The sequence below is a fragment of the Helianthus annuus genome, chromosome 12 (assembly GCF_002127325.2).
Source record: "Helianthus annuus cultivar XRQ/B chromosome 12, HanXRQr2.0-SUNRISE, whole genome shotgun sequence".
Classification (NCBI taxonomy): Eukaryota; Viridiplantae; Streptophyta; class Magnoliopsida; order Asterales; family Asteraceae; genus Helianthus; species Helianthus annuus.
In genome coordinates, this window is record NC_035444.2 from 11,987,726 (window position 1) to 12,003,065 (window position 15,340).

The window sequence follows — 15,340 nt, forward strand, 5'->3', positions numbered from 1 at the left end:
GTTATCAAAGTTACACTAAAGAGAGACGGAGATTAAGGAGACTTTATCTAGATAGTAAAAAATCTCCTATCTTACAAGGCAAATCCAGGGCTATGAACAGTTTACAATCTTCTTCTATTACAAGGTCCTTTCAATGTAACACACAAAATGGTAATTTTATACATTTGTTAATATTTACAAGTAATATTATATCCGATTTTCTAAATTGATATTTTGTCTAGGTGATTACCCATCTGCTTCAAACAACCAATCACTTTCAACAAGTGTCCGTCGCTTTTCTATTTCTCCAAACATAACAACAATGAATACAACTCCTATTTTACGCAAAACGCCTCCAAAGCTATCTACTGGTAAATCTAAGTTATTAGGCAGACAAAGAATTACATCTCCTATTCCAATGGTTGATTTGACTACAGATGCAGCGTTAGATGTAGATCCTTACAAAGGTGTTTCACCAGGTAGTCGCTTCATTTACATATTGTCGACATTATTTTGTATACCATTTTTTTATTTTTAAATACATCGCTTAATTTCATTTATTTTTATTTCCTGCTAATCTACAGATTACTTAGATCATGGGGACCAGTGTATTACGTGTCAAGTATGCAATGCAAAGTTTTGGGAAGTAGAAACGGCGAGAGGCAGAACCAATAATCGGAAGACAAGTTATTTTTTATGTTGTGGATATGCTAAAGTAGAGCTACCCGATTATAAAGATGCGCATCCAAATTATCAGAAACTGTTTACGTCTTTGGATAATGAAAGCAAGCATTTTTTGAAAAACATTCGCCGTTATAATTCTATGTTCGCTTTCACATCTATGGGTGGTAAGGTCGATCCGACTGTTAATAGAGGTAATGGCCCATTTTGCTACAGGATTAGCGGTGAAAACTATCATAGTATTGGAAGTCTGTTGCCGGAGAATGGCAATAAACCAAAGTTTTGCCAGCTATACATATACGATACAGAGAACGAAGTTTCGAACCGAGATTCTATATTTAGGTAAGTATCTTACAGTATAATTTGATTCAATTGTTTCTGAATTAATAATTAATATTTCATTTTTTAAAATTTTGTCAAAACAGTCGATCTAAGGAGTCGGATACATCATCTTCTGCTTCAGTTGATCGTCACTTGATCCAACATATCAAGTCTGTGTTAGACTCCGATAATGTATTGGTTAAAGTTTACAGGATGGTTAGAGATTGTTTTCATGACGATCCGCAGCTTACTCTTAAGGTACGTCTTATTGGAAGAAGGGACAAGGATGGTCGAATGTATAACTTACCAACATGTGGCGAGGTTGCTGCTCTAATTGTTGGAGATGTTGAAAACGCATTTGAGAACAGAGACATTGTTGTTGAAACTAAATCGGGGACTCTTCAACGAATTAGTGAATTACATCCTTCTTACCTTGCTCTTCAATACCCAATTCTCTTCCCGTATGGAGATGATGGTTACAGAGTTGACATCCCTCATAGAGGTGTCGTAGATGTAACCAACAAGAAGCGTCCAAATTGTACGATGAGAGAGTTCTTTTCGTATCGTATTCAAGATAGAGTAAACCAATTTTCTCTGATTCTAAATTCAAGGAGACTTTTCCAACAATTTTTTGGTTGATGCTTATACGATGATTGAGAGCGAGAGACTAAACTACATACGTTTTCAACAAAAAAATCTAAGATCTGATACCTATGAAAGTCTCCGGAAATTGAGAAATAATGGTCAGCAAGATATATCTAATGTTGGTACACCTCTTATATTGCCTTCTTCGTTTACCGGTGGAGCTAGATATATGATGCAAAACTATTTAGATGCAATGGCTTTATGTAAATGGTTTGGTTATCCTGATTTTTTTATAACCATTACATGCAATCCCAAGTGGCCAGAGGTAAAACGGTATCTTAAAGACACCACTCTGAATCCAGAAGATAGGCCTGATATCCTGTCAAGGTTGTTTAAATTCAAACTGGATGCAATTTGTAAAGATTTAAAGGAATGTCATATGTTTGGAAAAGCAGCAGCAAGTACGTATTGCAATCCTTTATTACTAAATATATTTTTTACATTTGCTTTTATTGATTTTAAATTATTTTTATGCAGTTATTTATACAATTGAGTTTCAAAAACGTGGCTTGCCTCATGCGCATTTGTGCTTATTCATGGAACCAGAAGCTAAAATTCCCACTGTTGACCAAGTTGATCCGTTCATATGTGCAGAAATTCCAAACAGAGATGATGACCCAGAGTTGTATACGCTTGTGAAGGATTTTATGATTCATGGACCGTGTGGTAATGCTAATATGAGCTGCCCATGTATGGTTGATAAACAGTGTTCTAAAGGCTTTCCTAAAAGATTTCAAGATACTACGACAATTGACGCGAATGGTTTCCCATTATACAGAAGGAGAGATGATGGAAGAACAGTTGTCAAAAACCGGATCGAGTTAGATAATAGAAGTGTTGTACCATACAACAAAAAGTTATTGAAAAAGTATCAGGCACATATAAACGTTGAGTGGTGCAACCAAGCTGGGTCAATTAAATATTTGTTTAAGTATATCAACAAAGGTCCGGATAGAGCAACAGTTGCTGTTTTGCATAGTGATAATCATAATGAACAACATGAAAAAGATGAGATTAAAGAGTATTATGACTGTCGCTATATCTCAGCATGCGAGGCATCATGGAGGATTTTTAGTTACGATGTAAATTACAGATATCCTTCTGTTATGAGGCTTCCATTCCATCTTCCAGGTCTCCAACCGGTTGTATTTGGAGCAGATGAAGACATCAATTATGTTCTTAACAGGCCATCTGTCAAGTGTTCTATGTTTCTGTCTTGGATGGAAAGGAACAAAGACCCTGATGACCATTTGGCGCGTACACTAACTTATGTCCAGTTTCCAACTTGGTATGTATGGAAGACTGAAAACCGTTGTTGGCAACCTCGGAAAAAAGGTAACACAATTGGCAGAATTCATAATGTTGCTCCATCTCTTGGAGAAGCTTATTTTTTAAGAATCTTGCTCAACAAAGTCAAAGGACCTAAGTCATATGACGATATTAAAACTGTTAATGGTCATGTACATGATACATTTCGAGATGCGTGTTTTGCACTTGGTCTTTTAGATGATGACAAAGAGTACATCGAAGCAATTAAAGAAGCAAATGAAACAGCAACAGCTTCTTACGTACGAAATTTATTTGGCATGATGCTATTGTCCAATACTATGTCAAGACCGGAGATCGTATGGGAAAGCACGTGGAAATACATGACAGATGATTTCATCTACAGATATAGTAAACTACATCGTGTTGAAGGTACATTATCAAACTTTATAAAATCCATTTTGCTTTTTTAATTTTTTTCATACAAGGTTTAACTTAAATATCATACTCATTGTATCAGTATTTGAACATCTAACAGGTTTATCAATTCCAGACGATGAACTTAAAAATTACGCTTTGTTGGAAATTGAAAAGTTTTTAGGTATGAATAGCTCATCGCTACGCAACTTCTCAACAATGCCTTTTCCAGATTCTTCTTCCTTATCTGATCTCGACAATCGTCTGATTAACGAGGAGCGTACTTACGACGTATTAAGTCTCGCAGAGGAATATGTTAATCTGTTTAATATGTTAACTGAAGAACAAAGGTCAGTTTTTGAAGAGATAATGAAATCTGTTGATGGTAACACTGGAGGGATGTTTTTTGTTTACGGTTACGGTGGCACCGGGAAAACCTTTTTATGGAAGACGTTGTCTGCTGCACTTCGGTCAAAAAGAGAAATTGTATTAAATGTTGCTTCGAGTGGAATTGCATCGCTGTTATTGACAGGCGGCAGGACTGCACACTCCAGATTTCGTATTCCTTTGAATCTTAATGAGGATTCGGTATGTCATATAAAAGCTGATAGTGATGTTGCTAAATTGTTGCATCAGACCAAACTTATTATATGGGATGAAGCACCTATGGTCCATAAACATGCGTTTGAAGCCTTGAACCGCACGATGAATGACATCTTCAATTTCGACACTTCGAGAAATTCTGAAACCTCTTTCGGTGGTAAGGTTATTGTTTTTGGTGGAGATTTTAGACAAGTACTTCCCGTTGTTCGAAATGGTGGAAGACAAGAGACGGTGAACGCATCATTAAGTTCGTCGTATTTGTGGAGTAAATGTAAGGTGCTAACGTTGTCAAGGAATATGAGGTTAACCGTTGGAAGATCTCCATCCGAGATTGAGGAAATAAATAGTTTTGCAAAGTGGCTTTTGGACATAGGAGAGGGAAATGTTGGTGGTCCTAATGATGGAGAAGCAACAATTGAAGTGCCATCTAATCTTATAATCAATGATACTTCCGACCCCATTTCCAGCCTGATCGAATTTGTTTATCCTTCAATTCTCGATAACTTTAATAGTCCTAATTATTTTAGTGATAGGGCTATACTTGCGCCGAAGAACGAGGTTGTCAACGAGATTAACGATAGGCTGTTAGCGTTGTTTCCCGGTGAAGAAAGAGAGTATCTAAGCTCTGACCGTCTTTGTGCAACTGAAAATGTAAGTTCAATACAAGAAAGATTATACACACCGGATGTTCTCAATGGTCTTAAGGTTTCAGGCTTACCGAATCATCGGTTAGTGCTAAAAGTTGGTGTCCCAGTCATGTTGTTACGTAACATTGATCAAAAAAATGGTTTGTGCAATGGAACAAGGTTGAAGGTTACAAAGTTGTATAACCGTTTAATAGAGGCTGAAATAATATCTGGAGCTAACATTGGTACTCGAACCTATATTCCCAGAATTACTTTAGTACCTTCAGACAAGAAGATTCCCTTTTCATTTCAAAGAAGGCAATTTCCGGTTGTTGTTTGCTTTGCTATGACTATCAATAAAAGCCAAGGTCAATCACTTTCTAGAGTTGGTCTGTACCTACGACAACCGGTTTTCACCCACGGTCAGTTGTATGTCGCGTTATCGAGAGTTAGAACAAGAGACGGTGTTAAAATGCTAATACTGGACAAAGATGGGAAGCCTACAAATAAAACAACTAATGTTGTGTATAAAGAAATATTCAACGACTTATGATTTTTCATTATTACTTAATATGTATAATTTCAACATGAATATTTACTGAATGTTAATTTTTTTAATAAACGATTTGAAAATAATAACATTTTTTTGGCATTTGTTGTCTTATTACTCCTGTTATTTGCATTAATTTTAATTTTTGTTTATATATACACATATATAAATATATATCGTGAAAACCTTATTTCTGGTTTAGTCTTTCATAACTTCATGTTCTTTAGTATTTTGAAATCCATTTAAAAAAACCACGCTTGCTTACAGTTCCCTGTTTCCTTATTTTTCTTCCAAAAATTATCATTGCATCTCTCCAATCTATACATAATCACATCAGTCATTCCAAAATTACGAAGATCGGTGTTTTAATATAATTTATAATGATGAATTTTTGGGGATTTTCATACCGTCATTCTTCCTTAAACTCTAAACGGTTTATCTATCTACCATCGCCTTCATCATCTTCGCAATTTAGTTCGTCGTTTTTGCCTCCGGTAAGTTTATTACAGGTTCGATTCTATATTTTGTGAAGCTCTGATTCTTGATTTAGTAACTGATTTAAAGTTATTTACGGTTTATTTTATAAACCCTAATTTTTTTGCATCTTGATTTTTTAGGTCATAATGTTTATTGTAACTTTCTATTCATTTAATGTTGTTGTTTTAGTCATTATCTTTAACAGATTGCTTTCATTATGTTTGGATTTATATTCATATACCCGAAATCTTCGGCAATTAACTTTTGTTGATATGCACATCTTTAGTGTTATTTTTGTTTAAGTTGTTCTATTTTGATGATAATCAACTATTGTGTGTGATTTTTTTAAGTTTTTTTTTTCTATTGAATGAATTAATTTTTGTCTGATTGAACAATAATTGAACCATACCATGTATCTTTGTATTTCTCATCACCTTCTGTTATTAAAGTTTTGTTTCATGATGTTTTTTTTCTAATTTAGGTTAATATACTGGTATACTCTGTATTTTGTTGTTTTTATTGACTTTTATTACATGCCCTTGCTACCACTTAAGTCTTCTAAGATTGATCAGTGCATATGTTAAAAGTATATTTGACGATTACTTGACGTTTTTAACATTTTATTAAATCAGTTAATGTTATGTCTATTATATTAAAGTAACTTTTACTATACAAAAGAGGCATGAATGCATTTATAAATCTCCAATTTTACCAATAATGTTAATCATACTGCCTTAATATCATTTGTTTGGCTTTCTAATTTACTTTTCGATGGATTTATAACTGTAATCTAGATATATGAATGTTCTTTATAAATATCTTTACAGATATGGAACGTGGTTTTTATGTTTACATCGAGGACAGAAAATTGCAAGAACAGGTTATACGTTTGTTCATAACGTGTTATATATTATTATATTGTTAAGTAACAATCTAAGTTTTATGGAACCGTTTAAGTAGCATTATATGTTCTTTTTATTATTTAATCACTTAAATGATTCTTGCAGCCTTTACCAGCTTGGTATAACAAGTTTAATGAATTAGATGGATATCCTGTTGGTAATGTTTTCTTAATAACTGATGATAAAGCAATATTTGATGTTAAAATCAAGGAGTCTACGGACGGTTATTGTTTGTCAAACGGTTGGTCAACTCTTATAAATGTTCTTGAAGTAGACATTGGAGACTATGTTGTATTTGAACTTATGGATGTACTGACGTTTAGAATAACTCATTTTAAGAGTTATCCACACCCGGATCATGGTTCAAAGTTCCACATTGTTATGAAATACCCTGAGAACCAAAATCTGGTATGTTTTAAACATATATTTTTATTTTAAGTAAAGATTTACATTTTGTACTTATTCAATGTTTTATAATCAATTGCAGTGGGTACCGAGAGACTTCATGCAAGAGCATTTCAACGGTGATAATCTGTATGACGATTTTGTTATTGTTTTTGACAAAAACCACACGTGGACCGTTAGTATGAGTAGACTCTGGGATATGAACCATTTCTTTGTTGATTTTACTCAAGTTTCCAATGATCTATGTTTAGTATCTGGCGATGTTATTGTTTTTGAGTTGGTTGATCAATATGTCTTTAAAATTAAACTGTTCCGTACTAATGGTCTTCAGTCTCTTAGTCCCGACCTTGCCGTACCAGTGGTTGAATCCATTAAGCAGGAGGTCCTAAACTTTTATTTAGACCGTGGCTTTTATATTCTTATTGCGGACTCCTCAAAATCCGAACAGGTAATTGTTATTTAATTTATTGCTAATTTTTAATATGTCAAGCGTATTAGCATTAACTAATGTAATCCCTGTTTTTAATTTACAGTCTCTTCCTTTATGGTACAATAAGTTTGACAACTTGAAGGGCTATCCGATTGGTACTGTACTTATGACAAATCAAGAGGGCAATGAGTGGACTGTTTGTGTTAAATCTACTGCTAATGGTTATTGTTTCTCGAATGGTTGGTCTGCTATGGTTCGTGATGTTGGTCTAGAGGATAACGATGTTATTGTTTTGCATGTGGTTGATGATCACAAGCTAAAGTTCACTCATTTTAAGGCTGATGGTCTTTCCTGTGTTAAGAACAAGTTTTATGTTAAGATGTTATTTCCCGAGAACGCTAACTTGGTAAGTTATACTTTTGCTACTTATGATAAATAACCAACTCAATTTTTTTATTGACCATTGCATTTATTGTGTATTCAGTGGTTGCCAAAGGAGTTTATGAACATGTATTTCAAAGCAGACACATTGGACGATAACTTTTCAATTCGTTTTGGTAGTACATACATGTGGACTATTAAAGTGAATAGGCTTTGGGGATCCGATTACTTCATTCATGATTTCTCACAAATCACCCAAGATCTTCATCTCATATCAGGTGATGTCATCTTTTTTGAGTTGGTTGCGAGACGCATTTTCAACATTATGCTTTTCCGTCCCAATGGAATACAATCTGTTTTTCCCGAGTTTGCAAATAGTGTTTGTGTTCAAGAAGAGGAAGACACGGAACAAATGGATGTTAGTGAAGATTGCATACTCGACACGGGAAATCAAGACACGGAAGATGAGTATGTAGACGTTGATCCTGTGCCTATCTTTATTGCCGATCCTGTCCTGGAAGCAGGCGTGGTTGACGTTCCACACATTCCGGCAGTTGTTGATGAAGGCAACGTATACGAACTAAGATGGTGTCTAACTTTTCGTTTTGTAAGTGTTTCATAGTTGAAATGCTTTATTTTTTATATTATGTAAACCTTTCAGTGTTTATATTTTTATTTAAAATTCTTTATTTTTCCTTACTTTAATGCAGCGTATCCCAAAGGACTTTTCAGCAAATGTAGATTTCTCGGTCCTTGATGAGATGTTGCTTCAAACTGAAGACGGTTTTTCAATGACACTCGCGATCCGTCAGGAAACGGCACGTGGGATACCTCGGTATGCTTTCAGAGGATGGCGTAACTTCATGCTGCAAGCTGGGTTGGAAAATGGAGCTGAGTTTCTGCTTCGATATTTTAGGGATCAAAACATGTTGCAAATTCTTAATCCGGACCACTGAACGATGTGTTTATTGAAAGATGTCGTTAGAAGTAAACATATAATATCGTTACCAACGCTATCCTATATGTGGTAACAATTTTGGAACAATTATTAACTATGTTTTGTTTAGCAATGTTTAACCTGAAACGAACATTATGTTGATGTAGTTTTGGAACGTATTAAAGTGTCTCAAAACATTAGGTTTAACAAAGCACGATTTACGTTTTATAGTTTTAAATTGGTTGAATTTTTTTATTTTGTTAAGCCACCCGCGAAGCTCGCGGGTTCTTAGGCTAGTAAAAACATAAAACCTAAACATTACATTAAAAAAACGAAAAAACAAAATAAAATATAACCTAAAAACAAATATTTAGTACAAGACGTGTTTGAAATCACGTGTTACAAACAAACATAAACTACGCCAAACTGCTATTTCGACTGAAGTAAATAGTCTTCAAATAACTTTGCCAAACCGCTAATTCCTTCTGGGTAGAAGATCGGGACAGAAATATTAAATTAAGAATGAATTTATTTCTGCTTCCGGAATTCGCATCAAAACACCTACCAAAGATAAACGATGTGTGTTGAACTGGTAAGTTCCATCGACACGTTGTTTACACTTTGGCGGAAGTGATATGGGACGGGTTGTTCGCAGTTTCTTCACCGGCATGTGCCGAACAACCCTTTTGATACATCACGTGTTCTTTGTAGATGAGCTCTTGAACACTTTGTAGTGATCAGAGGACGTGGACGGGAAAATCGGCTGACACCCGTGCCATCAGGCAAGTATTGTCGAGTACAAACAACGACAATTCTAAAGCTTAGGAAAACGTCATCTTCAATTAAGGCAACTTCAAACAAATCAATTTCAGGGGGTCTGATCATATTTGGAAGGTGTGAAATCTACGGGGGTAAAGGATATTTTCATGAGATGTTGAATGGAGAATGGGGATTTTATGAAGAAGTAGTGGTATATATAGGGGAAGAAATCTTGAAACAGTTTAACAATAAATTGTTACATGTTAATAATTAAATATGGGGATCTTAAATATGTCAAAACCGTTTAACAATAAATTATTTAATTGAACTTCAAAAAATTTAAAAATTGAACTTCACCACGTTCAGACTTTCTAAAGCGTCCGCCAGAACTTTTTAAAGCGTCGGCCAAAGCTAAAGCGTCCGCTAGACCTTTTTAAAGCGTCAGCCAGACCATCCCGGTGCGTCAGCCGGGCCATTCCGGTGCGTCAGCCAAATAAATCAACAGACGCTATAATTCTGATAAGAAACGAGGGACGCAAGCCGTGGAATCATTGCGTCCACCGACGCTTGAACATGTCGGACACGTGTCAGCTTGTAGGAAATCGACGCATCAACATAATATGCGGACGCTTCCAAGGCTGTGTGGACCTTCCAAAGACGCATGAGGGTGACAAAATCGCAAAGCCACTTGGTCAAACAACATTTTGGAAATTTTCCCTTTAAAAAAACTATATAACATAGTTTGTGAAACAAAAATTTGTAATATATTTGTTGGTAAATACATAACTGTTATTAATTGTATATTTTGTTGATGATGGTAATTAGATCATATAACTCAAATATCATATAAAGATAACTAGTGCAATTTCCCCATATGAAATTTCATAAAAAAAAAAAAAAACCTTATTAAACGGTACTTTTTAACCCAGTTTGACGTTTGAATGAAAATGACAAAAAATGTCAAAAGTGAAAGGCAATATAACACAAAAAAGTCGTTTTAAATGAAACTAACAAATATGCTTAAAACTCTGGGACAATTTTAACAATTCACTCTTTATATTTAATTACATAGACACATTTAAACCATCAATATCTAGTAGGGCTGTAAACGAACCGAATGTTCAGCGAACAGTTCATGAACCGTTCGGCGGGAAGTTCGTTTATATTCGTTCGATAAGCTTAACGAACGAACACGAACAAAAAAAAAATCGTTCGATAAGCTTAACGAACAAACACGAACAAAGGTCTCGTTCGTTCGACTGCGTTCGTGAACGTTCGGTAATATGTTCATTTATGTTCGTTCGTGTTCGTTCGTTTATGTCCGTTCGTGTTCGGTTTTTTATGTTTATTTTTCTAAAAGTTTTTAATGTTTTATTAATTTTTTACTTTCCCCCATATGTATTATTTCCCTCTCTCTGGCCCTGTCCCTCTTTTGATATCACGCTTCTTCATTCAGCTTATCTCCAATCGATTGAACCCAATATTATCCATCCTTTTAATCTTTAAATGGTTATATTTAACTACTTTCGTTGTGTACAATGTTTAAGATTAACGGTGCCTTTTTTAATTTTCAAAATTAAAGTTCATTTGTGTTCGTTTGCGTTCGTGGTTAGTGTTCACGAACTGTTCGCGAACAACCAAAATTCCTTAACGAACGAACACGAACACAAACTTCCGTTCATCATGTGTTTGCGAACAATTCACGAACATCCAAATTTCCTTAACGAACGAACATGAACATAGCCTTGTTCGTGTTCGTTCAATTCGTTTATAGCCATAATATCTAGCTTGATCTATCATATAAAATACATGATGATTTTAAAGAGTACATATAGTTGGTTAGTGTAGTAGGGTAGGTGGGGGTGGGTGGGGTGTGATTCATATAGCATAGCAAATACTTGTGTAGTTGAACGAGGATGGAACCTTTGAAGAAACAATCCACCAACTTTAATAGGAAATTGACATTTTTCCTATTCCACCCTCGTTATCTACCTACCCAAACCCGGACTCATGTAGCGTTTTATTTTGTTTACTTTAAATATTATACCAGGTTAGAACCCCATATATTACACGGGTTAAATAAATGCAATTTTATATGTCAAATAATAAAAAATATATCTTTAAAAATCTCGTTTATTACACGGGTTGAATAAATGCAATTTTATATACCAAATAATAAAACAATATATATTTAAAAATCTCGTTTATTACATTGGTTGAATAAATGTAATTTTATATATTAAATAATAAAAAAAAGTTATATCTTTAAGAACCTCGTGTATTGTACTGGTTGAGTAAATTTAATTTTATATATTAAATAATAAAAAAGTTACATTTTTAAGAACCTCGTCGAGCTGAGGAGCGAAACTAAAGTTCGACCATTAGGGAGACTAAAGCGGGAGCCTGTGTTATACGGGTTGAACACATGTAATTTTATATACCAGACAATAAAAAGTTATATCTTTATAAATCCTATGTATTATATGTATTGAATAAATCTAATTTTATATACTACATAATAAAAAAGTCATATTTTTAAAACCCTGAGTATTACACGAGTTGCATAAATGTAATTTTGTATAGTAAAAAATAAAAATGTTATATCTTTAAAAAACCTGGTTTATTACACGGGTTGAATGAATCTAATAAAAATTTATATCTTAAAAAAAACTAACGGATATACTCTATATACGATGGAGGGTGATTGTGGTGATTGTTCTTATAAATGTCACGTAAACATAGTGATTACCGTATTTGAGTTGAGAATTGAACACGAAAATACAAGTATAGAACCAATAAACACGTTTTAAACATTTTTGAAATAGGTTCTACCCTTAACTATTTTAGTTTAATAAAATAAATAAATCATTTAAATTAACTGAGTTAGGGTTAAAGGACATAACTTGCAAAGGTTTGCAAAGGTCCCGAGTACGTTTTTTGTAATTATTGAAAACAAAGGATACAGTTTGCAATAAATGACCTACATAAAGGACGGTTTTTGTAATTTACTGTATTTTAAAATATTATATATATTATCTCCTATATGAATTGTTTAAATTTGTGTTAAATTTGTTAATTATCTATAAAAATAGATGGCTTCAATGAATGACACGTGTCTAAAATTTGGTTTCTTTTATTATATAGTATAGATAGATTTAAATTTATTATTAATAAATAAATATATTTTTAATATATAAAAGCTTGATTAGTTTATAGTTCATTATGGTGAATTAAAAGTTTCTTAAAGTCAATTTAAACTGAAATATGCTAAACTAAAGTCGAATACGGTAAATGTATAATTAATCAATTTATAAGGGGCGAACGGTTATTATTTTATACACTACAATTTTTGAAAGTATGATCTGTTTACAGTTTAGGAATTATTAATTATATCTTAATGATCAATTGACCTTTTAATATTATAACTAGTGGGGAACCCGTAACGTATTATATGTGACCCAATTCATACATAAAAAACGTAACGGGTATGAAGGAAAATATGCACATGTAATCGAAAGGAATTAATTAGAGCTTTCGAAAAAAGGGAGAAAAAGAAACCATAATTTGACTCCACTCAGTTCGAAACAAACTTTACGAAACATACATAAAATAAATACGAAAACATATTATATTTGACCTGAATCATTTCCCAAAGAAGTTTACGTCGAAACGTAGAACGCCGCATTGCGGCGGGTCGTAATTCTAGTTATATCTTAATGATCAATTGACCTTTTAATATTATAACTAGTGGGGAACCCGTGCGTTGCTACAGGAGCGACAATTTACTTATTTTTTAGTTGAAGTGATATACAATTTCGCTACTTACTACCAGTGTGGGACTTACATAAAACTAATAAGAAGTAAAAAAATCATGAAAACTTTTAAAAAGATCAATCTATTCTAACAAATTTATTATTGTGACATGCATGACAACATGATCTCAATTGATGCATCATCTATGATAGAGACATATGCTTACTGTGCTCTTTAACTATATTCTTTTAACTATCATGTGTTTTTTTTTTTTTTTCATGAAACTCCAACAATTCAATATCTTCATGGGTTTTACCCCTTTCAAACAAAACAAATGGAATTAAAAGGGTGTGTAATTCGGATCCTTACCTTTTTGGATTTGTCCAATTTTCTTTTTCATGACAAGAAACGACAAATTGATTTTAAAGTTTGAAAGTCCTAAAAGTCTTAAAAGTCAAACCCCAAAGTCATTTTTAGTTTGCTGTTTGCTTTTTGAGCAAATTCTAATCTAGTTCACGTAAACTAAAGAATTAGAACTGTCCATTTTTACCTAAATCCAATCCAACCCAACCCGAATCCAAAGTCACCCAAACCCGACCAACCCGAACCTTATATGGGTCGGTTTTGGGTCACTTTTCCCGGACAAAACCCCAAACAACCTGCCCCGAATAACCCAAAACACGAAAAAAAACCCCAAACTTTATTGTTTTTTATAGATGTGAATTACCATTGATTTGATTATACCATTCGATAGTAGATGAGATTCATTAAGACGACCCAAAACCATCTCCTTCTGCTGCAACCCATTAAAAAAGGTTCACAGCATTCAATGTTCAAAGTATTTGGAATGCACAATCCATATTATAACAAGAAATTTTGCAAAGCCAGATTGCACATATCTACAAAAGCAACAAGATAAGTTACTACAAGAAACAAATTTCTAAAACACTTAGGCCTACCGATGGCGTTTGAGAGTTGCATTGCATGACATTTGCTCACAAAAACCCTTCAATTATTCTTCATAATTTTTATCCAAAACTCATTTTTATTTGTAATTAATTTTTCAAGAAATTCATAATCTTTATTTGTATTTAATCTACCTATTTTACTTTTCAATGACTTAAAGAGTAATGGTATCACAAGAGCAACCAAAAAACAAACAATTTACTCAATTTAATTACAGATCGAAGAGAATGACAAACCTCACAATCTTGGGTGTAAAACTTGAGACTGTTTCTTTCCCAATTGGTAGCATAACTGGTTGCAAAAACTCTTGGTTTCCTACTTTCCTCTTGATGTTAGGTTGCAAAACCTCATGTGTTCCAACTTTGGCTGTAGCATAATCAAACAATTTATATTCCATAGAGATTTCTAGCATTAGTTATTATGATGGTGATCTTGAAATTTACCGGATGTGTATAGATGAGTGGAAGGATAGACCTTTCAAATTACCGTTGTTAATTTCACAATCTATTTAATTAATTTTTCTTCTTTAATTTAATTATTATATAGAAAGACCACTTTACCCTCAACTAACATTATTTAGTATTTGTACTGTAAGCATGAAATTTGTAATTTTGCAATCATCCTTGTGAAATGTATTAGAGGGTAGGGGTGGTCATCACTCACCACCCATTTATCACTCACAACATCCAATCAAGTTTCGCCATGTTATCAACCATTATTCCATCACTCACAAACTTTTTTAGTGGAAATGTCCAACACTCACAACACCCAACAATAAACCCTCACATCCCCTCACATGCTTCCATTTTTCACGCGTCATACTCTTAACGCGTTATTAAGTTTACGCGTGATGTCGACACAGTGGCGGTGGTGTTTAATATATTTCCACGCGTCAAACTCAATTATCACGGGATATTTTGTATCCACCCCGGGTGGCCTTATAGTGCAATGTATTATAATATAGTATAGATATTATAGTCTATATAAATCTATTTATTATATTTGTACATACTATTAAATCATGAAAATCGCAAAGGTTGCATGTCTAACCTTTAATTTAATCAATTAATTCCTTTAGTTTAATCAATTAGTGTATTCAATTGAATGCATTATTTACAAGAACTTAGAAGTTCCTTATAATTAATTTATGAAGATAATTAGTGTCATTCTTAAAACTTTTATTTAATTCCTTAATTTAATTCAATTAATGGAAGACATAAGTGGGCATGGATTCCAATGATC

At 33.5% G+C, this 15,340-nt stretch overlaps 1 protein-coding gene across 1 annotated transcript; it reads left to right on the forward strand.

The window, feature by feature from the left end:
• The first annotated feature begins 301 nt into the window (after positions 1–301).
• LOC110925357 lies at positions 302–5,091 on the forward strand. The gene is made up of 6 exons (XM_035981182.1): positions 302–458; positions 564–1,002; positions 1,086–1,519; positions 2,104–3,324; positions 3,431–4,567; positions 4,646–5,091. Exons 1-6 carry the CDS (start codon positions 302–304, stop codon positions 5,089–5,091), a joined length of 3,834 nt encoding a protein of 1,277 aa, XP_035837075.1.
• Positions 5,092–15,340: the final 10,249 nt, after the last annotated feature.